This window comes from Antechinus flavipes, chromosome 2, assembly GCF_016432865.1.
Source record: "Antechinus flavipes isolate AdamAnt ecotype Samford, QLD, Australia chromosome 2, AdamAnt_v2, whole genome shotgun sequence".
In the NCBI taxonomy this organism is placed as follows: Eukaryota; Metazoa; Chordata; class Mammalia; order Dasyuromorphia; family Dasyuridae; genus Antechinus; species Antechinus flavipes.
The window spans coordinates 525,768,559-525,792,602 of NC_067399.1; the positions used below are offsets into that span (position 1 = coordinate 525,768,559).

Below are 24,044 nucleotides of genomic sequence, written 5' to 3' on the forward strand. Positions count from 1 at the left end.
ACTTCATCCCTACTTTTAATGGAACATTCCCCAGTTCAATAAAAAGCATGACTTTTGGACTGATTACCTGTGGTCACCCTTCCTTGTAGACTGGACTCTGGAGTAATAGCTGAACCTACTGGTGGAGGTATTGACAAGCAACCAAGAAAGAGAAGTGAAAAGCCTTGGAAGGAGCTGGAGCAGAAGAAGTAGGTGGAATGTAAGAATACATAGAAAGGAACTGGGAAGAAACACAGTGATAGAGAGTAGTACTGTGGGATTGAAGATGGAAGAGCTAAAATTAAATCTCTACAGAGCTACTTCCTTAAAGGCAATAAAAGATGATCTGACCCTTTTCTGGTCCCTCAATGCACCTCACAGATATCTAAGGGGGTCAGGGATTTCAAGTCCAAAGAGTAAGAGGGGAACTGCTTAAGTTCTGGGATAGTCTTCTCTTTTATGAGCTTAGAGTTACTACAATTTTTTCCCCTTTAGCTTCTCTTCCCTCCTTTGAAGACTTTCCTAAATTAAAAAGCATGGGGAAGGTCAGGGAAAGTAATAGTATATTTAGTTAAAAGTCCACAAAGATCATAGATAACTTGTATTCCACTCAGTACCAGTCCATGTTGATTATTTATTTAAATTTTTCATTATTTAATTTATGAAATAAAACAAGCATTTCGATAACATGGTATAATAAAAAAGATGCTACAAATTGATTATGCACAATTTACTATTAATATATAATGTGTTATATATGTAATATAGAATATATTCTTATATATATTAAATATTTAAAATATAGTAATAATGTATAACTGTTATGTAAATTTTCTTTTAATTTTCCTTCTGCATCCCACCCCCTGCATTAGAGATGGCTACCATTAAAATGTGTGTATATGTGTGTGTTTTTATACTTCTATTTATCAATACTTTTTCTGAATGCAGATAATAACTTCCTTCATGAGTCCTTTGTAGTTAATGTAGGTGTTTATAAGTTTAAAAAAAAAAAAAACTTATTTGCTCAAAGTTGTTCTTAAAACAATAGGATAATACTGTATACAGTGTACTCTTGGTTCTGCTCATTCCAATTGGAAAAAGAGGTCCATGCTGATTCTGATTAGATTTGATACACTACTCTATTTTTTTTTTTTTTTTGAGAGAAAGGATTGAGAAAGAAAAGAAGGAGGCAAAGTGAAGATTCAGAAGAAGACTAATCAATGACAGATGTCCTGAGTCTAAGCAGGGTTTTTAGGCAGAGGTAATACCATGTGAGGCTTTGTAGGATTTGCTATTGTGGGTAAACACACTACATATGGTACCTATGGTAAGATCACTCCTGTCTTTGTTGATTGGTATGCAACTTAAAGTCTTAGAGAATTGCCTGAAGCCCTGAGAGTTAAGTGACTTATACAGAGTCACACAAACAATAACTATCAGAGGCAAGGCTTTAAGGGAGGTTTTCTTGATTCATAGACAGGCTCTCTATGATAAGGATGCCAGTGTAGTCATAGGAAAATTCAAAGCCTTCCTTTCCTTTTGTTTCTATCACTGCAAGAAATAAAAAAAAAAGAATTCTCAACTAAATCTTGTTATCATTTTTAATGTTCTGTGTTAAAAGTTTCAAAGATGTTCAATGGAAACTCATGCAAAGCATGTGAACAAAGTCCAACTGGAAGTCTCATAACATAAATAGTAGATTTACTATTGCTTTGTCTAGGGGAATTTGGATGAATCTGAATAAATTTGTATTCTGATTATCGAAAAGGGGGAACCAAGCTGGTGCCTAAATGAAATATTCAATCATCTTCCAGGTTTCAAGATGTTCAAAAGATATCCTTTAATTATCTATACAGCTGTCAGAGAACACAGGACTCTTGGCTGAAAAGAGGAAGATCTAAGTCTTAAAGAAAGCGACTTAATTTTTAGTACAAAAAAAAAAAAATGGAGATGTGAGTAGAAGTTTGGCTAAATTGGCACTGGAAATGAATCAATAAGCACATAGACTACTCCAAAAGGGAAAAAAACAAAACAAAACAAAACAAAACAAAACAAAAACTTCTGTGACCATAAAGATCAACTCTCTGGCCTTTCTTAATCAGGCAGGGAGACCTCACAGAGGGTGGGGGAAGACTCATTTACTATAGAAAAAGACAGTCACAGAAGGGTTTCCCCAGTGAGGTATTCAACTATGTGTAAAATGCTTTCCCAAACCAGACAGATTTCCTTCTGAAAAGCCCAGCAGGCAGAGGAAGTCTGCCCTGAGACCTTCTGCCAGAGAAGGCCGCAGGACTTTTGCTGGTGAATAGATGTTTTCCATTGATTTACTACAAATGTAGGGGTTTGTTTCACCATTTAAAAAAGGCATTTTGTCATCAGTTCATTTTGTAGGTAAAAGACTTTGAAAACTTTGTGTGCAATAAAAAAGATTATTTGCTTTACCCCTATTTGATACATCATCTTCACTCCAACACAGCTTAAGTTGAAATTTAAATTCAACCAATAATTCCAAGGTGACAGTTTTAACTGCAAAGTCTCCATTTCTACCACAACCAATTTATTTAATGGAAGATTTTAGAGCACTTCCTTAAACTGATTCGAAACAGCTTGAGAAAAAAATAGTGGAGGGGAATAACTTTCAAATGCATTTAAAAATAGAAACCATTACAGTTTTCACATACACTAAATCTTAGCCTTAAATGTTATTGTAAACTAAACTGAACGTCTCAATTCCATTTTAGAAAGGATTTGTAAATGATAGCAATGTAGCCATTATTTAAATAAAAACAAAAACATAGCTTTATTAGACAAAAACAACCTCACAACTTAACACATAAAAAAAATATAAATATAACAATTGCTATCAAAATATAGCTAAAAGACTACATTTATTCCATATGAACATAACAGGGAGACAATATGGCAAAATATCTAGAGTTTATCCCCTAGAGAAATGAGCATGGAGTAAGGAACACCTAGTTTCAAATCCTATCTTTAATACTTACTAATTGTGTACTACAAGTAAATCTTAGCTCCCTCATCTATAAAATGAGGATAAGAAAACCATTTCTTTCACAAGGGATTGAAAGGTTCAAATGAGAACATATACACCTGTATCTAGGATATACTGCAACATATTTAACATATATAGGACTGCTTGCCATCTTGGGGGGGGGGGAGGAGGGAGGGAGGGGAAAAAACGAAACATAAGTGATTGCAAGGGATAATGCTGTGTAAAAATTATCTGGCATGGATTCTGTCAATACAAAGTTATTATTAAATAAAATTAAATTAAAAAAAAAAAAGAGAACATATACACCTATACACATACATACAAAGCACATTCAAAATGTGCTATAAGATAGTTGTATTGTCCCACAATGTCTAGTTTTCTAGTCTGTTTCAATTGATCATACTCATTTGTTTTGAAAAGTTAAATTACTTATAAAGACTTCCTAATTATTTAATAACTCCAAGATTCAGTTTCTTAATCTTATCTATATTTTATCTTTAAGCACAGTGTATGGCATACAATTGGCACTTCTCTAAATCTCTGAGAGACAAAAAAACCATGTCTAGCAAACATACTTCTAAAAAGAGACGGCGGATGCAGAGTTGGTTAGCATTCAAAATACAATCCAACTTTGCTGATGGTTATTTATGAGCTAGGTAAGTAGAAGGAAAATTCAAGCAATTCCTCTGATATATTGACTCTTTGAGTCAAACTTTGAACATGTAATCTATCTTTCATATTCTTTCTGTTTTGATAGAATGAATAACTGAGATGGTAAAATTAAAAGAGCACTATATAGGGATCACAAAATCTGGGTTGAAGTTTTCTAGCTGTTTGATCATGAGTATAACACAGAGCATCTCTGGGAAGAATAATGTCCTCCTAATATTATCACAGGATTGCAGTGAGGACCAACTAAGATAATGTGCATAGGGATGTTTAAAAAGACACCAACCCTATAAAAAGCACTTTTATAACACTGAAAAGTTATAGTTATTATTTATGTAATAACATTAAGGAAGCTTTTTTGAGATGAAAACATAATCAGATATGGTAAATATTTAACAATCAGCTTTCTAAAAATATATGATACACTTTTATATTTAATCTGCACTATTAACATTTGCTCTGTCAATTAGGTCCAGACAATCAAAACACATGATCAAGCCCTGATTGGTAGTGTTTGCCAATTTCCAGCTTGTAAATGTGTACACTTAAAATTTAACAACTGGCTCACAGGAGCTGGTTAGTTCCAGAATAATCTAGAATAAAATCTTTCTTTTCTCTCTTCCACATAATTGAGAATTGAATGCATTACAGGAAGTAATTAATCAATACGTAATCAAATCAGTAATGTTATTACTACTGGGAAGGAAGCAATTATTTCCTCAGTGACATATTTACCCTCCCTTTGACTTCCCAAGCTAAAATATCTATATCTTCCTGGCATCCTGCATCATTGCTCACTTGCAAAGTATAAGATCCTTGAGATCAGGACTTACATTTGTATCACCACCCCTTAGCTTAGTGCTTTGACTTTAGAAAGCACTTAATAAATTTTTGTTTTCATTTATTTGATTAAAAAGTAAAAGAAATGTGGTTACAAAGACTAATCATAGGATAGCACAATTAAGAATGAGAAAAGACCCACTCTGACAGAATAATCATTGTCATGACCGTATAAGGATATGTAGTAAAATAATTTATTTGTTTGTCATACTGAAATAAATCTAGGATAAATGTAAAATTGTATAAAAAATTCTGTTTCCATATCTAGGAAATACAAGACAAAATTTAGAAAACATGACATTTCCTTATTCTTCTATCATAGAACACATGAATAAATCAATGCTTTGTCAACTGTATACTTACAGTACTTCATTGTAAGTCTAAATGCCTTTCCTGAATGAAACTGCTAGTTTTCTCAGTGGATAGATTTAAAAATTGGAACTAATATACTAGACTCCTCCCAAAGATATTTTTCAAATTAAAATTAGCACTTTACAAAATTTCCTTGATATTACACGTCTATCATAGTATAACATAAATGAAAATTTCACTAATAATAGGGGAATTTATTAATTAAATTTTTGTGTAAAAATGATTTTACCAAGTAAAAATATTTAAATAATGATTAAGCTTACTTATTTACTAAAAGAAAGCAATTATTACATGCCTACTATGTGCCAGGCACTACACTGAGCACTTTTATTATCCTATCCTTATAACTTGAAAGATAGGTACTATTATCTCCATTTTCCTGTTCAGGGAATTAAAGCAGACATAGTAACTTGCCCAGAATCATATAGCTACTTATAGTTGTCTTATATAAAGCTTAGAAAATACATTGATATAAATTATTTCATTTGTATTTTTAATTGACAAGAAATTTAAGTCTGAGATTGATTCAGACAAAATCATACAGTAAGCACCAAAGATAAGACTCAAATATGTGCTTTTGACTTCAAAACCTATACGCAACATCACAATTGCAGAATATGTACATGATAAAGGTCAATATTAATCTTATTAATTTTCATTTTAATACACATTTAAAATACACACATATTGTACCTGCTTTCAATTATCTTTCAAATTTCCCTTTCCTGCCAAAATACTGCAGCATCTAATCTCCTAACATTGTAACTTCTACTTGAGTGGAAGAGAGCATACTTCAGAACAAGATTCAGAAAAACAGAAAAATAGTGGGCAGAGCTTTAGTATAACTGAATTTCATGGAACCAATAGAACTGTTCTTTGAAGCACTATGAACAGAAGGAAGGCCAATGTGACAGAAGGCCCCAGAAGTTTCATCCTTGCATACAAGGATACCAACCTAGAGGGTAATTGTCCCCTGAATTATATAGCTATCAATTTAGAGTGGAGAAGATCAGTCCCTGAGAGGGACCTAACAAAAATCTACCCAGCATAAATGGAAAGAGCTATCTGCAACACCTGCCCACCACAAGTATTTCAGCATTTAGGATGACCCAAAACATCTTCACTCTTTGAGATTAAGGTATCTCTGTTGAAGGCAGTGGGGCAGAGAGACAAAAAGTAAAGTCTCTGGTGATAGAGGTGGTTATGTCATTTTCACTCATGTTCAACTCTTTGTGAGTGCACTTGTTTTGTTTTTTGAAAAGATAATGGGATAGTTTGTCATTTTCTTCTCCAAGTCATTATAGAGATGAGAAAACTGAGACAAAAAGTGTTAAATTACTTGCTCAAGGCCACAGAGCCCAGATTTGAATTCATGAAAGTGAACCTAGTGCTCTATCAACTGTGTCATCTACCTGCATGAAGGCAGAGGACCTGGATTCAAATCCTCAGCCACTTATTACCATGTCATTGCTAGGAAGACTTTTTTTAAAGGCTACTTTTAAGAAAATTGGACATAGTGACAATTTCATGAGGAAAGAATCGAAAATACAAACATCACTGCAGTTTTCAAAAAAAAATCCTAATATATATCTATAAAAATAAAATCAAGGAGCTAGAATCAAACACTAGAAGTTACTATTCTTTAAAATCTGATTCCAATTCCACCCAATACAAATAAAACTTTTACAATTATTGAGAATTTATTAAACTACATCAGAATCAAAGCATCATCATAGAGAAAACTGTTAGTCTACAAAATTGCCCTAATCAAATGTATGTGATCTTCAAGTTGCATGTGCTGAAACATTCTCAGAACATAAATTAAAACTAGTTTAAAAATGAAATACTTATCATTTACATCATCCTGTATAATAAAGGTGTCCCTAAAATTATTTAAGTAATTCTTTAGAAGACGAGCATATAGCTCAATACAAAAAGCATGCATTTTATCCATCTTTAAATAGTCTGATAAACATTAAAGACAGTTGGGGATAGGAACTTGTCCTAGAATGATTTCTATTTTGACTTCAACAATTTAATAAAAACAACAACAAGTCACTTTTATATAATACTTTCATACACATCTCAAAACAAATCTGGGAAGAAGGTGCTATTATTTCCACTGTATAGATAATAAATGTGGTGCTCAGAGAGATGACTTTATAGTTATAAAACTAGATAAAGTTTAGGGCTGGATTAAAATCCACATCTCATTAGTTCTATATTTAGTGCCCTGAGCACACACCACACTAACACTCTTATTCTCTTTGCTTTTGCTCTGGGCTCACCAAACTTTTTATTATCAGATTAGTTTCTCAAATAAGTTTTTTTAAGGGAAGAAAACAGGGTCAACAGTCAAAATGAATATTCCAACCTGCTTGGTAGCTATATTTTTCATTTTAAATTCACATCATTAAGTACAAAATAAATGGGTTACTGAGAATTAATTCATCAAGGTTCAAATGCCCTACATGAAATCAGAAATACTTTTTCATAGTCTAAACATCTCTAGACACTGAAGATACGATTCCAACAACATATTGAGTCTGAAATAGTCACTTGTCCTTAACTACTTTTTTCAATACTAACAAAATAGGCATCATGAACTAAAATTAATAATTCTGCTTAAAAAGGCAATGTACTGCTGCTCAGAGGAAAATATGATATATTTCCATGTGTGAAACTTTTTCAAAGGTTTGATACTTTTAATATTATAGTATCCTCCTTACTATAGGATGCCATTTTTCTTTTCTATTCACAAGTATCACTGATCATTTTCAGTGATGTTGAAAACAAGCATGTAGTAACAAATTTTCATGACAGACATACACTCAATCAGTTTGTAAATTAGCTGCTTTTGTGAAGCCTTATTAATAAAATGGAAAGTAAAATTTAGGTCAGTTCATTTACAAGCTCAGCTAATGGGCTAAAAACATGGATATCATTCTACAACATAAATTCAGTTTCACTCTGATCCAACTATAAACATTAGCACCATCAAAGATAAAGTTTGTTGTAAAATGGAATGATCTAACTATAAAACTGGATTAATTTCTAAATCATATCCTTGTTGCTTAAAAAAATATATCAGAGTCATTATTAAAATATAAAATGAAAGCAATTAATTTTAGTGCCCATTGAGAAGTAAATTGTCAATAGAAAAAAATTATATTTTAATTGTACCTGTTAAACAAAAACAATATTTCTAATAATATTTTAATTTTTTCTTTATGTTTTGATCAAAATTGAGAAATCAAACATTATTTCTCCTGGAAAATAAAATATGTAATGATGGAAGATAATAATGGAATTTGGTAGTCTTTAAAACCTTGACAATTGTATGGGAAAATTGATAGCAGAATAGGTCAGAAACAGGGCACTTGGCTCCAGTCTTTCTAAAGTGATATATTATGAACTCATATTCTCAATGTGTTCTAAGTAGCAGAAAAGTTCCAGTGTAAGAATATGCCAATAAATTTTGCACTTACTTTGCAAAGGAATGTTTTTAATGCATTGTAACTCTAGCTGTTCTGACTGTACATTCTTTGGCAGTGTCTTCATCTCTCCATTTCCATTGTCTGCTATGGACAGTGGTGGACTGTTGATGGATATCTTTCTTAAGGTTTTCATATATTGTTGAACTTCAGCCAGCAGAACTGCCTGTATTGCTTCAATGACCTATTCAAATAAAATTCAAAGGAAAAAAATGATGTTTTTGCAGGATTATTTTACAGGATTTTGATGGTGATATCTGAGTATGAAGCCAAAAATAATCCTTTTCATGTATTAAATAATTGAATTATTTTGCACATGGAAATTTGTGCAATTTGTTAAAAATTTTAAAGTACAATTTCAAAAGTCCTTATATCCTAAAAGCATTAAGCTATAGAAAAATAATGAAGTGGTTACTCATAATTACCAGATAAATAGGCTACTTCTTCTTTCAAGAAAATTAAGGAAATAGATTCAAAATTTTCTTGAAGGTAAAAAATTATGGTATAATCCACAAAATGATGTATAGCTTTTTAAAAAATATTTTGAATACTCTAAGTCATATGCCTGGAAAAGCTGAAATTACTGTATTTTAATAGAATTTTGAATGTGAGATTTTCTTAGTGACATTTCTATGGTACTTAAAACTGCAATTCTAACTCTTTATATATATCTACATATATGTTTCTAACCATGGTATAGACTAGTGGGGTTAAAGCTAGACAGTATTTTAGATATTGTCTAGCTCCCCTTTCTACTTCTTAACTCCACCAAAACAAAATAAAACTACCCAACAACAACAACCTTTGTTCATGACAAAACTAAGGCCTAGAAGGGTTAAAAATGATTAAGGACTGTAAGATTATTGTTCTAGAGCTACAAAGAAACTAAGGGACCATCTATTCTAATGTACTCGTTTTATAGATCATGGAGCAAAGGGCTAAGAAGTCACAAGGCCTTTCCTTAAAATCAAACAGGTTAGTAGTGACATTTTTAGATGAATAAATAAAAGCCATTTATAATCATATGAAAAAATTATCTAAATCAGCATTGATTATAGAAATGAAAATTAAAATAATGCTGAGGTACCACCTCACATACATCAGATTGGCTAAGATGACAGGAAAAGAAAATGATAAATATTGGAAAGAATGTGGGAAAATTGGGACACTAATGCATTGTTGGTAGAGTTGGGATTGATCTAACCATTCTGGAAAGCAATTTGGAACTAAGCCCAAAAGGCTATAAAACTGTGCATATCCTTTGATCTGGCAGTGACACTATTGGGTCTGTATCCCAAAGAGATTCTAAAAGATGGAAAAGGACCCACACGAGCAAAAAATGTTTGTAGAAGCTCTTTTTGTAGAGGCAATGAACTGGAAAGTGAATGGAGGTTCATCAATTGAGGAGTGGTTGAATAAACTTTGTCATGTGAATGTAATGGAATATTTCTGTTCTTTAGAAAATGAGGAGCAGATTGATTTTTTAAAAAGCCTAGAAAAACTTACATGAACTGATTCTGAGTGAAACAAGCAAGACAAAGAATACTATTTTCACTTTTTTTGCTTTTAATTTCTTGTACTTTTTCTTTTTGGTTCTGATTTTTCTTTGGCATTATGACTAATATGGAAATATATTTGAAATGATTATACATATGTAGAGAGTTATAATCTATAGAGTGCTTGCTGTACTGGAAAGGGAGAAAGGGAAATAAAATTTAGAGCTCAAACGCTTACAAAAATGAATGTTGAAAACTATTTACATGTAATAGGAAAAAATAAAATACTAGTAAGTGAAAAACATAAAGAAAAGTCTCTGGAAAGTGGTAGATACTTTATATCTACTTAGACAAAAGAACACAATTGAGTGAAAATATAAAACACAATTGCAATTTGGTATTCAGAAAATAAGGGGAAATGTATAACCAACTTTAAGAGGGTTGTCAAGAGAATTTTGTCTTTATAAAGACTTTCTTTTTCTTTTATTTATACATGCCCATTCAAGTAGTTTACCCTGATTCCATATAAAAAGCCTCGTACTTCATTTTTACTCTTAGTTTGCCCATTCTGGCAAAAGTACTGCATAGTGTACTTCTTGGTCGTGACAAACAAGAACATTTTTTTCTGATTCCTATGACATTTCAAACTTCTGCAAAATAGAAATTATGAGCCAAGGATAAAAAAACTTCACCAGCTTTATGATCTACAAAACTCATTAACACAAATGAAAATTTCACATAAGATGAAATGATTGACATTTACCCTGAGACTACTCAGCATCTCCTCTCTCATCATGTAAGTAAGTAAGGTTATACTTGCTAACCCAAGGCTTGCAGCAAAACTCAACCTCAGATCCCAGAATCCCCTTCCTCTCTTGAGTATCCTAAAGATCCTGAATCAGGATTGCAGAAGTTTGAGTTATGGGTGCTAAATTTCTGCTGAGGCCCTGACAGCACAGACTGCAGTAATAGTATTCTGTTCTGCAAAAGAGCAGAGAAACTGAGGGAAAGGGGAAGGAAATATGAATTGAGACAAAGTTCAATTCAACAATATACCACATATACCTGCTCTCAGAGTCTTGGTAATTCAAACTCCAAATGACAAAAATCACTCTCAGCTGCAGTAGGATATGACTGGCACGTCACAGAGATGAGGTATGGAGGGATAAGACAACACGCTGTGTATGGGGAGGATGAGATGAGGAAAAAGGAGTTGTGTAATACTCCACTAAACCTGAGGGAAAGAGCCCAGAATCCAGTTGAGATCAGTTCTATTCTTCCCCTACCTTAACAGTCAGTGGGGATAAAGACCTAAACTGATAAATTGCTCCACATCAGAGAAGGCTGAGATTCAGAACCTAAAGAAATCCCAATCAAAGGAGGAATGTGAGCAATAAGGGAAATAAGGGGAGCAAAAGGGTAACTTGAAATTATCAAAGATCTGAGTAAGAAAGAACTGGAAGATATTGAACATGAGCAGATAAATTAACAGGAAAAACAATAATAGCAAAAATGATTCTTGAACTCAGGAATGATGTGGTTGGATCTGAGTATTAGGAAGATCAATTTAACAATTTTGCGGAACAGAAAAGAAAGAAAGGAGGCAAGGGAAATTAAGGGGCTATTTCAATGGTTCAAATGATTAGAGCCTGAGTTAAAGTGATGGTCTTGAGAATGAAAAAAAAGGCAGAAAATAATAAGATAGGATGAACAAGACTTTGTGAATCACTGAAAGGGGGCAGGGAGAGAAGTAAGGGAGAAGAGAAAAGAGTAAAAGAAAAAAAAAAATCAATGGTAACTTCAAGGTTGTGGAGCTGAGATAGGACATATAGTAGTGCTATTAACAGACATGGGGAAATTAGGAGAGATAGATTAAAGAGAAAAGATAATGAGTTCCATTTTTAAATATCACACACACACACACATTTGTGAATCATCTACATATGGATGCCTTTATCTGTATCTTAGTTTCCCTGGCTTACATAAGACAGCTCAAACAACCCCTTCTTCAAGAAGTCCTTCTAGATCCCCTTAGCCACTGTGTCTTCTCCTCTGTTAATACCTTCTTTCTTTGCTCTTTCTTTTTTTTTTTCCCTCTTTCTCTGTCTCTGTCTTTCTCTCTGTCTTTTCTTCTCCATCCTCTCCTTTCTCTTTTGATACACACATGTACACATACTCTTACACACAGATTTAACACATCGTAAGAGGTTAATAAATGCATGTCAATTAAAGAAATATAATAATTATCATTGAGAGTGTAGATGGAAAAGAAAAGAGGGTTCAGGACAAAATCCAGAGATATCTTCATATAGAACATATAGAACATGTCCAGCAAAGGGGACTAAAAAGATAATCAAACAGAGAGAAGACTCAGGAGAAGGAGGGAACTTTATGGAGGGAAGTAAACAAGAAGAAGAGGTGGTAGAGAAAAATGCCACCAGATTTAACATGACAGAAGCACTGATCATAGGAAGTAAGAAGTTTGATGAATTTGAAATCTAGGGTATCTCAGGGAATATCAAATATAAGAGGAATGAATTTGGGGTAGAAAGGAAAATGATGAACAGTTTTTCAATTTCTTCAAAGGTGAGGGAGAGTGATAATAGATAACTGCTACCTGGATGTAGCACTGTGATATTGACGGAGTAAGACAAGCTAAAATGAAGAGAAGTTGCTTCCTAGCAACAAATCTTTGGATGGTCCTTCATTCTTCAGCATGTTGGTTTATTAATCCAAATAAGTCACTATTGAAGAAAATTATAGAAGTTCAGAAGAATGGGTGGAAAAGTTGGAAAATTTTTGCTTAAACCAGAGTATTCAATATTCTACACCTAATTGTAAGCCTACATATGGAAATGATGTTATCAATGACAAATTCTATCAGATCATACCACCACATAGTCATAGAGTGGGAAGAAAACTCGTAAAGGTCTTCACCATGGCATCAGCTATGAAAGGCAAGTCTGTTGCCAAAAGAACAACTGATCAAATTTGGAAAGTTTGGCACCAGCTATGAACATTTTTGAACACAGCAACTCATAAAAACCATCTTTTAGTTGTATAGAATATAAGCTTCTTGAAATCAAGATTGCTGTAATTTTTATGTTTGTATACTCAAAATCTAGTAGAGTGACTGGAATATAGGAGCAGCTGAAGAAATGCTTGTTGAATGAATAAATGAATAAATAAATATGGAGATTGCAATCTAACTCACTCAAATGAGTACTCACATTAGGGAGGTCATTGATCCTTTAAGTCCAGGTCATTAAATGTGTGTTAAATTAACAATATTGTAAGCTTTTTTAATCTAAACATCGCTCATGTATATTTGGTCTTGATGGTTTCTACTCACAGCTTAACGCTATATTCTTAATACTTTAAGGTTCAGTTATTTCATCATTTCAGGTATTCTTTCTATTGAAACTGACTGTACCGTTACAAGGTAACAGACAATGTGGGAGAGTGATTATGGCAATAAATTAACCACCCTGTGGCTAACAAGGTTTGAAACTACAGAGTACATTAATGTAATTACAAGCTCATGGAAATTGTGTTCTCTCCTTTCTGTAGAAATAATATCATTCATCCTGCTGGTTTTATTAACCAATTCTTTGTAAGCCTTTTTCTGTAGAAAAACAAAAACAAAAACTCTGGGATAACCTCAATAGACACTGGGCTAGGCAGCGCACAGGAGTGTAGGATCTAGGAAATGGAATTGACAAAGTGGATTTGTGAAGTTTCCAGATTCCTACAGGATGTCCCCCAAAGCAAAATGAATGAAGATCTCATGTTGATATACTCAAGGAGGAGATATTCAAAAGCTTAAGGCTTTTGGGACACTGCAAACTATAGATCAAATCTCAATGGTAAAAACATCTTCTGGATTTCCTTTGATGTAAAATTATTGCCTTCCCCCCACATGATAATTCCTATGACTCTGTAGAGATTCTTCATAGGGTAAGGATATATAATAAGAATGGCATATAGCAAGTCTGCAAATCAGACGGTTTTTGGCCCATGGCCACCTAGCGGCAGTGGGGTGCTAATTATTTCCAGTGCTATGCACAAGTAAAAATTACACACTCCACTGGATAAAATATCCTAAAACATGACATTTGATTAATTAATAAAATAAATACATATGCATAGCTTCTTTTACTATTTATAATTTTTAATTTTGTATATAATGCATCTAGGAGTAAGTTGTTGAATCTTGTTTTTATCGATGCATTTTGTCATAATAAATTCCTATTACATTCATAATCAATATGAATATCATCAAAAAACAAGAAGAAGTGAAATAATAACCATGCAAAACATTAAACATTAAAAGCAGGATCGATTACATACTCAGAGCTCTAACACTTACTAACTCAAAAGTGACTTCTGTGTGGCACACGACCAATTGCAAATAACCTCAAAATGCAGATTGCCAATGTAAAATCTATGCCAAGTCAATATCAAACATAGCCACTGCTAGTGAAAAAATGATCCATCTTTTAAATATCCGGTGATTCTAGAATGCTGTCCCTGATTATTAATAATAGCAAATATTTATGTAGTACTTTATGAAAGATACTTTACACATATTATTCAACTCAATATAATTTAACGAACATTTACTAAATACCTACTAAGTGCCAGACAATGTACTAGGCACTAGGGACATAGAACAAAAACAGTCATTACTCTTCAAAAATTTACATTTTCCTGGAAGGTCTTGCATTCTTGCATTATCTCACTAGGACTTCCCTAGAGTGTAAGGAAGGTGTTATGGTTATTTTCAGTTGAAGAAATTGAAATTTGAGAGCTAGTGCCTTTTCCAGAGTTGCACAGTTCTCTAGGATATTTGAAATCTAATTTAAACTCAGGATTTCCTGACTTCAAATCCAGGATCATCAGTCTCTAAAATGCTTTGTTATTAACTAAATAGATACAATTCTAGAATTGTCCTGATGCAAAGAAAAACAAGAGATCATAATTAAGAACCGATAAGTTTGAAGTTAAAGATACTGAATCCTACATGAAGCAGTTCCTTATCTTTCCAAGTGAAAATGACCCATCATTTCTTCATATTTCTTATGGCATGTTATGTGGACAACTGTTACCTTGCCATGATGATTCATAGCTATTTGTGCCTATGTTTATCCCTTCACCAATTGGATGCTTCTTGAGACAAGTGATTGAATCTTCTCCCATTTTTGTATACTCGCAGTCTTGTACAAAGTGCTCAATCAATGTTTATCAAATTGAATTGAAAAGAATGAAAGTGGTTTTCCAAAGAAACATCTGAGTTATTCTTCCTGACTTTAGGCTTTCCATATTCCAATCCTCAATATATCTACCATCATCACATTATCTTCTTATATACCATATTGATTGCACTGATTACCTGATAAAAAAGTTTTTAAAAAATAGTAGTTTCTGATAACATCAAGGCCCTACAACAATATCATAAAATTGGAAAAGTTCAAAAGTAGTTCAGGTCTTTATGTTATATAGTCAAATTGAAGATGTCTATTAAGGGCCTCAGAACTCATGCAGAAGAAAGCATGACTTGTAGGAAGAACACTAGAAACAGTTGGAAAATTGGAGTTTGAATGTAAAATCAAGAATTTACTAGAATACTTGTTCGTGTGCTAAAAGGACTTATTAGAATGCTTATTCCCCTGTCATTTACTCCCCATACTCTTCTTATACGTTTTAAAATATTATCTAAATGACTAAAAAGATCTGTTTCTTTTCCTTTCGTACTCTTGTCCTATGGAACCATTATTTGAGTGAGTGAATGTCTCATGTTCCCCACTAAATCAGGCCAGCATCAATTATGCTGTTTGTTCACAGATGACTGCGCCCTAAGTGCAGACTTTTGAGACTGAAATGCAACCAAGTAGAGATCAGTTCTCTGCTGCTTGTGCTCATTTTGGCCTGATAACTTAACACCAAGTAAATAGAGGTTCTTCATTATTCAGCACCATACTAACATTACATGGAATCCTTAGTTACAGCAAATGGAGAAATTTTTAATGTTGTGGATAATTTCACTTATGTTGGCAGTAATACTTTCTAAAGATGTACATGTAGATGATGACACTGACACATGTATTATCAGAATAATCTAAATGTTTGACAGAATCATGGGAAAGAAGAAGTTTCAGACTGCTTACCAAATTGAATGTCTACAGAGCCATCATGCTGACCTCATTTTTGTATGCCTATGAAACCTACACAGTATAATAGTGCCATGGCAGGAAACTGAGCTGCTTCCATTTAAGTTTTCTTAGGAAGATTCTGAGGGTCATCATGCAAAATATAACACCAGATGTTAAAGCTTGAGCTGAATTGCCAAGCATTCAAATTCTATTGCAAAAAAACATAGCTTTGATGGGCTGGCTACATTATTGGAAGGCCAAATGTGTATTTCCTAAAAAACATTTTTGGGGTTTTTTTTTTTTTACATAGAGGTCACACAATGCAAGTTCTTATATAGATGTCAGAAACATACAAAGACACTCAAGGTCTCTTTGAAGAACTTTGGAATCAATTGTGAAACATGGGAGACACTGGCAAAGGACTGCTCAAAATGGTGTGCCCACATCAAAAAAAAGCACTGTGCTCTATCAGCAAAATGGAATTGTAGTAGCTCAAAAGAAACATGAGGTGTGAAAATTTAGAGATATCTCCACTCCAAATGTACTTATGGACACTGTATGCCCAGCCTGTGATAAAGCCTTCTAAGTTTGTGTTAGTGTGATCAGCTACAGTCAGACATATTGCACCTTCATCCCAACATAGTGATATCATCTGAGTCTTTTTCCGGCATGAAGGACAACCACTCCCACAAAATCCTAATCTCCCTAATCTATAAGAATCTTGTAAATTTTTAAAGAAAGCTATCATATACGTGTGTGTATGTACACATACACATGTGTGTATAAAGAGAGTGTGTGTTTTTTTTCTCCTCCAAATTAAATATTTTCATTTCTCTCAACTAAACTTTTATTGTACTGTTTTGAGTCCAATTATTCTGGTCCCATGCCTCTCGATAAATTCTACATGGTCAGTGTCCTTTGGGCATAGAAATGAATATGAGATTCCCCAGGTGTGGTCTAAAAAGGGTAGAATAAAGTTAGACTCTGACTTGATTTATTCTGGACTCTATAATTCACTTAATAGAAGTTAAAATCACATTAAATTCTTTGTTGTCACCAGGTTCCACTCTCAAGTTTTATTGAGTTTATAATCCAATAAACGCTCAAATTTTTTTCATGGCAACTGCTGTCTAGCTGTTATCTCCCTCCATGCTATCCTTCAAACTAAAGGTTAGAATTTGATTTCTCATGATTATTATTATTAAATATAAGTGCATGATCTAATGCCTTATGCATAGATACTTTATAAAACCTGATAAGTAGCACCAATCAAGCCTCTCCAGATATTGTTAACCAAATTATGTCATTCAACATGCTAACTTCCTTCCAAGCTTAATGTTATATGCAAATTTAATTAGAACATTAAGTTCTTACTTCTTGCACTTCTACTGCATAGCAGTTTCAAAAACATTTATGATTTATATTTTGATTTACTTATTATCACTTTACATGTATTGGAATAGCCCTCCTAACTAGACTGTAAATTCAATAAGTAAAGAAATATATTTTTCTGTATTCCCAACAATGCCTAGAAGAAAACTGAGAATATAATGTGTACTTGCTGATGTATGAGTAAGTAATACAATTTTTGCACAATGGGGAAGACTAGGTCTCCAAATTTTATTCAGGCTGAAAGTAAGCAGTTCCACAAGGCCCTACTCCCATTGCTGATCAGTATGAAACTTTAACCAGCTGCATTTCTAACTCGGACTAATTTATCAATCTGTAGATAGCCTGCTCCCCCCCCAAAAAAAAACAAACAAACAACAAAACAAAAAATCTTCTGAGCATTTACCATATAGTACTGAACTTCAAGCAGACATCCAAATGAAACTGTTTTGGCTAGCTTCAGGTAAGAATTCCCAAGCTCATGTGATCTACTAGCCTCGGCCTCCCAAATAGCAGACCTGACCTTAAACTTAATTTTTCACATTAAAAAAAAGCTATTTCTGAAAAAATAAAATAAAATTTTATAAATGGAAAAGACTTTGAACAATACTAATTCAAATACTCTTAACTATGAAATAAGTTGGAAATTGACATTAATGTTTGACAATAAATGAAACTGTGAAAAGAATTCTAATTTTTGGCTTAATACTGAGTGTCATAGAGTGCATATTTGTGACAGGTACAAGGAACAAGGTAGGTGATGTAAAAACTGATCTATAACAATATTTTTAAAATGTGTATATGATAGATATTAGTGATAAAAGATATGTTTTGAATGATTCTTTCAAAAAAAGTTCTATTCTGTATAGAACTACAAAAACAAGTCAGATTTGTGAACATAGTTTAATTATAAATGACAGACTATCAGACAGAACTGTGAACATAGTTATGCCTTCCACCCCCTGCCAAAAAAAAAAAAAAAAATGTGTTTTAAGTCCTTTCAAAAGAACTATATCTAGGCATTAGCCTTTTTTTTTTTTTTTTTTTAATACATAGGTGCCCATAGATTCAAAATAACCTTTATACAATTCTTTGCCTAGGAAGAAGCTATCATGAAACTGGATCACATATTCATTACTGGAATTACTACTGTGTTCCAGCCAAATAACATTTTGTAATGATTTTCCCTAACATCTTGGAACAACAAAGTGCCATAAAATGACACAAGACATCGTGAAGGTGTCTATAAATCTCTTCTTCCTGCCTGTCTATCCTAGTGTGCAAAAATCATTTGCACATCACTCATTCTTACTCTGGCCTTTAGTGCTTTTCCCAGGTTCTACAGTTAAGCAACATCTTCCCCAAAGGATTGTAGTCCACCATTGACACTCTTGAGTGTGAGCATATCTAATCTTAAGAGCTTCCAGTAACTTGCAATAACAAAAGCATGTAAATTGCAAGCCATTACCAATTCAACTCTTCTCCAACAGTGTTTCTCAAGGTCAGTCATGTTTAGACAATGGGAAAAAAAATAATTTTTTTTTTTTTCCTCTTTAAGTCTGATATGTTTTTCAAAAAGGGGAAAGGGATGTCATGATGCCCAATATTTCATGTTCATCCAGCCAAGACAGCTTTCCATCTAGCCTGTCCTTAGATATTCACCCTTCAAGCCCCTTGTTTTTCATTTCTTGCTCTAAGAATAGTAACCAAATGAATACTCATTGTTTCTAGAAAGTCCCTGATCATCATTTATGTCACCATTCTATTCCTGTGACTCCTCAGCAAAAGCTCTCTTCCCTATTCACTATGAAATAAGAATAGGTTTCCTGAAGGCAGGACATTATATTGTCATTGTTATTTTTTAAAAAACTATGTCTTCCAGTCTCAACCAGGTAGGAATTGCAGTGGTCATTCATATGCTCAGTCCTAATACTTAATCACATAGGAGCTTTAATCTGTTCCTTTAGTTTTTCTCTTTTGATCTGGGTCAAGTCACTTACTCCTTAGGCAGTTTGGTGGTCTTCTGTTCTTGGGAATTCATTACATAGATTCTGGACTTAGTATAGACACACAAACAGCTTTAGTTGTATTGTAGTTTAGAACTCCCAAACTCAAGAAACTCATTAGTCTCCATCTCCCAATAACATAGACTATATGAAATATGTGACTATATGCAGATGTCTTTTAATTTATATCCTAGCACCTACCACAATGTCTGGCACAGATTATGCATTTTAAAATGTTTTTCTTTTTTTTTCTTAATTCTGTGTGGGATGGGTAGGGTGCAAGACCGCCTTCCCAATCCAATTAACTAATCAGAGACATCATCAGGTACAAAGAGAAAACATTCATTTAATCCCTGCAGGGAGAGGCCCAGACACACACCCAGGAGCCATCCCAACTCCTGCCATGTGTTCCTGGAACCTGAACTGCTTCTGGCTTATGCAGGATTTAAAAGCAAAAGATTCGAGTCATCTCATTGGATAGACTAACAGGATGTAACCATCCTTTATCAATGATCACTAATGGTGGCTGCCTCCCACAGGTCATGTCACTTCCCCCAACTTCCTGTATCTCTGGTTCAAAGTCCATTCCTCCAGAGAGTAAATGACCTCCCTCAAAGTCCAAAGTTCTGGGAACAGGGATCGTATGACAATACTGAGAAATACTTCATCCAATCAGTCCCATTCAATTCCTAGAAATCAGAATAATTCATTTGGAAACATTATCTTCAACATTCCTTCAAAGAATGATAATAACAACAGATAGTTATGTATTATGTTGTCTATTACATAATTGCTTTAAAGGTTACAAGATGCTTTATATATATTATTTTATTTGATTTTTACAACAACCCTACAAGGCAAGTATTAGTCCCATTTTACAATTGAGAAAATTGAGAATAAGAGAAGCTAATAAGATAGACAACGAATAAGTCAGTGTCACAACATTATTAAGTGGCTTAGAAAGTATTTCAATCTAGTTCTCCCAAATACAGCAGTTGTTGAGATAAATAAGTGGTATATCTGTGTTTGAGTGTATGTATACCTGTGTACACATATTTAGAGTTCATTTTTACAGGAACATAAACCCCTCCTTTTACAAATATGTTAAGGCAATCCCTACAACTTATCTTTTGAGAGGCTTATATGGGGAAAGTCAATATGTTTGTATAATAGTAAAGGACCAATCCTGAGGCACTGAACAGTTAAATGACTTGTCCAGTCATACAAACATTATAATTTGATTTAGTCATTAAAAATATCTATATATAAAAAAGAAAATAATTCTTCTTGATGAATCAATTCTTGTTGAATATTATTACTGCAGTTTTTGAAATGTGGCAGAATACAATGACTTACTCATTTTTTCATATTTGTCTCATTTATTATATTTGTTTAAATAAATAAATTTTATTAATTTTTCTAATAAAAATGTTTTTAATACCTTAAATATAATATAGAAAGGTAGTGTGAAGATGTAGAATGAACAGTAGTAAATTTAAAATCAGCATCTGGTTTGATGCATTGCTATTTATCTCTTGGATGAAATGGCTTCTATAATTCCTCATGTTTCTATACTAAAATCACATAGGGGAAGGAAAGGAATTAGACCCATGACTTAAATAATATAGGAAACACCAACTGAGGAACCTCTCACCACCTTTTGTGTGACTTTTGTCTTAAAAGAATTATCTACAGCAGGGGTTCTCAAAATGTGGGTCAGGGATTTGATATGCCCAAGATCCTTTCAGGGGGTTATTAATATTGTATTTATATTAATAATATATTAATATTAAGCTGTTTTTATTTCTAGTAAATAGTAAGTGATACAACCTACTTGGGTGTCTCTATAATTTTTTGACAGCATAAAGAAAAGTTGAAGCCAACATTTGAAAATTGCAAGTCCATAATACTGAGAGATCAAATGATCTGCTCAGAATAATATGGCTAATATATATCAGAGATAGGACTTGGTCCCTAGTCTTCCTTTAAGCTTGCTATGCCCTTTGCCACATTAGTACAGAAAGGGGGTACAATGCTGAGTCTGAAGTCAATAAGATTTATTTTCATGAAGATGAATCAAATCTGGTCTCAGACATTTCTTAAGTAATCCTGTGACATCATTTAACCTTGTTTGCCTCAGTTTCCTCATCTATAAAATGAACTGGAGAAAGAAATGACGAACTACTTCAGTATCTTTGTCAACAAAACCCCAAATGTGACCACAAAGAGTCAGACACAACTTAAAAACATCTAAGCAACAACAAGAATGTCACATTGCCTCTCAATTATATGAAACGCCTAATTTTTGCTACATGTCTAATGTCAAAGAATAAGACATCGCTCTTACCCCAATGGAAATTATAGCCTAGTTGAATAACAAAGAGATATATGTCAGTGGTCCTCAAAGTGTAGTCCAAAGAATTGCTGGGGTCTCTGAAACTCAGAGAGTCTACAAACTCAAATTTTTTTTTATTTCTAATATAGTAAATAGCTATAAATATAACCCATGTGAACAAAAACTTTTTGAACAGATCCTTGATAGTTTTTTAACAACATAAAGATACTGAGAACAAAAGTTTGAGAACCACTGATACATGTGATACATGTGGAACAAAAGCAAATTGTGCTCATTTCACAGGTGATGAAACTAAGGTAAGGACAGGTTATACAACTTCCCTAGCACTGCCTAAATCAGGGACAAGAATGACATTTCAACACTGATATGGTATGTGTACTATTGACCCATTGTTTGATTTTTGGACTTCATCTGTAATTTCATTGATGTAGGTGGTGAAGAAAAGGCCTGGTAAAGAAGAATGATGCACATTAACAACTATTCTGTGGTTTGTAGTTTTAAGAAGTCTCTTAAGACATCTAAGGTTTAAACAATTACCCCATAGATGCATAGTCAGTTTATATGATAAGCAGGGCTTGAATTCATGCCTTTCTGCATCTGAGGCCATCTCTCTACCTATTTTGCCACAATGTCAGTTATTTGACACTGTCCAAATTTGTGAGTTTTTTCAGGAGAGGGATTGTTTACATCTTTTTTTCTCATATATTTAGCAAAGTCTGAAGCACATATTAAGTTCTTAGTTATTACTTCTTGACTTGACTTACTTGCTAAGCTAGAAAAGGGAAAATAAATAGCTTAGCCAGCAAGCAAAAATCTAAGAGATCTTCTCTAGTGTGACTCTTTATAGTGGCAAATGTGTGGCTGGTGTGTTGATCAAGCTTTCAATCATGTTCTTGGTTTGCTAGGCCAAAGCTAACTTTAGAAAGCTAACAAACAATGGTAAGGCGAAATTAAATAATTTTCATTCCCTTTTTTGCCTTGTAATAGAGGTATTTTAAGCCCACTGGCAGAACTTGACTATATGACATTTTTTATCTGTTTTGTGTTCTTCCCATGATGTAAAACATTTGGAGGAAAGCAAATGGAGGTGGACAACATAAAATTATTTTGAAAGTTAAGGATAAGGACTGAGAAAGCCATACTGGTAGCTGAGCCATTTCTGCCTTCTGGCAGCACTCTGCAGGAAAGAGTATTTAAGGGATTTATGGAACGTCCAATTTCAGTAATGAAGGAATGTAGGTATAGAAAAGGGCAATGGCTGATCTTGAAGTGAACTTCCAGGACAGGATGAAGCTCCTGGGCTCTTGCAAGTAGATTACACAGAGTCACACAGCAATTAAGTAGCCTGCTAAAACTTAAGCAACCCCAGAAATTTTTACAGTCTTCTCTAATACAGATGTGAATAGTTGTTTGTGTCTTACTCCTATTTCATAAAGAAGAGAATCTTTTATAAGATACTGAAATTTTCTGGTCTATGACTAGGGGAAAGGAATTCATCTCCTGAATGAAATAAGTTACTTTCTTGAGAGGAATGATACATGAAACTGAATGCTACGTCCAATCCATGAAATTAATGCCTCTGTGATAACTTAATTATTTTAAATCATGTCCTTCTATAAAGATGAATAAATGAACCAATATCAAAGGAAGGAGAAAAGGAATATGTGGGGATAAAGTTGAGTAATACTCTTATATAAGAGCAGTAGTCATGTTCATGGGGTACAATTTAAGAGTCTAATATTCATATGTCCCCTAGAAACACAGTTTGCTGACCTTGCTCACATTTGTTATAGCATAAAAGGCCATGTTCCAATATGTTCCTTGCAGTGGGATAATGGATGAAAATTCTACATTTAGTTAATCAAGTCAAAAAGATTTGTGGATTATCTACTTTGTGAGAGCTACAATGTTACTATACATACAGAGGATTCAAAGGATAAGACATAGTTCTTACCCCAAGGGAAATTATAGCCTCATTGGATAGCAAAGAGATAGAGGTGAAAAATATCATTAAAAGAAACCCTTTTCCCTCCCAGTAGCATATGTTAAGGACTGAATTATACGGTCCATACAAATAGAAATCATGTCTTAATATTCTCACTTTCTTCCCCAGTGCCAAGCAAAGTGTTTTTACACACACTAGATGAATAATAAATAGTTTTTGAATGAATGAATAAGTATAAAATCAGTGATACTATCAATAAGAGCTACAGAAGGAACACCTATTATTTATCTCACAATGCACTCTCTGAGCAAGACTCTCCTATACTCCGGAAAC

The 24,044-nt window shown here is 33.4% G+C and overlaps 1 protein-coding gene across 1 annotated transcript in view; it reads right to left on the reverse strand.

Moving 5' to 3' along the window:
- Positions 1-24,044, reverse strand: part of WDR72 (WD repeat domain 72) — a 257,455-nt gene that overhangs the window by 73,029 nt on the left and 160,382 nt on the right. The window contains exon 19 of the mRNA XM_051980681.1: positions 8,362-8,551. Coding sequence (XP_051836641.1) covers positions 8,362-8,551 — 190 coding nt within the window. The remainder of the gene's footprint in view (positions 1-8,361; positions 8,552-24,044) is intronic.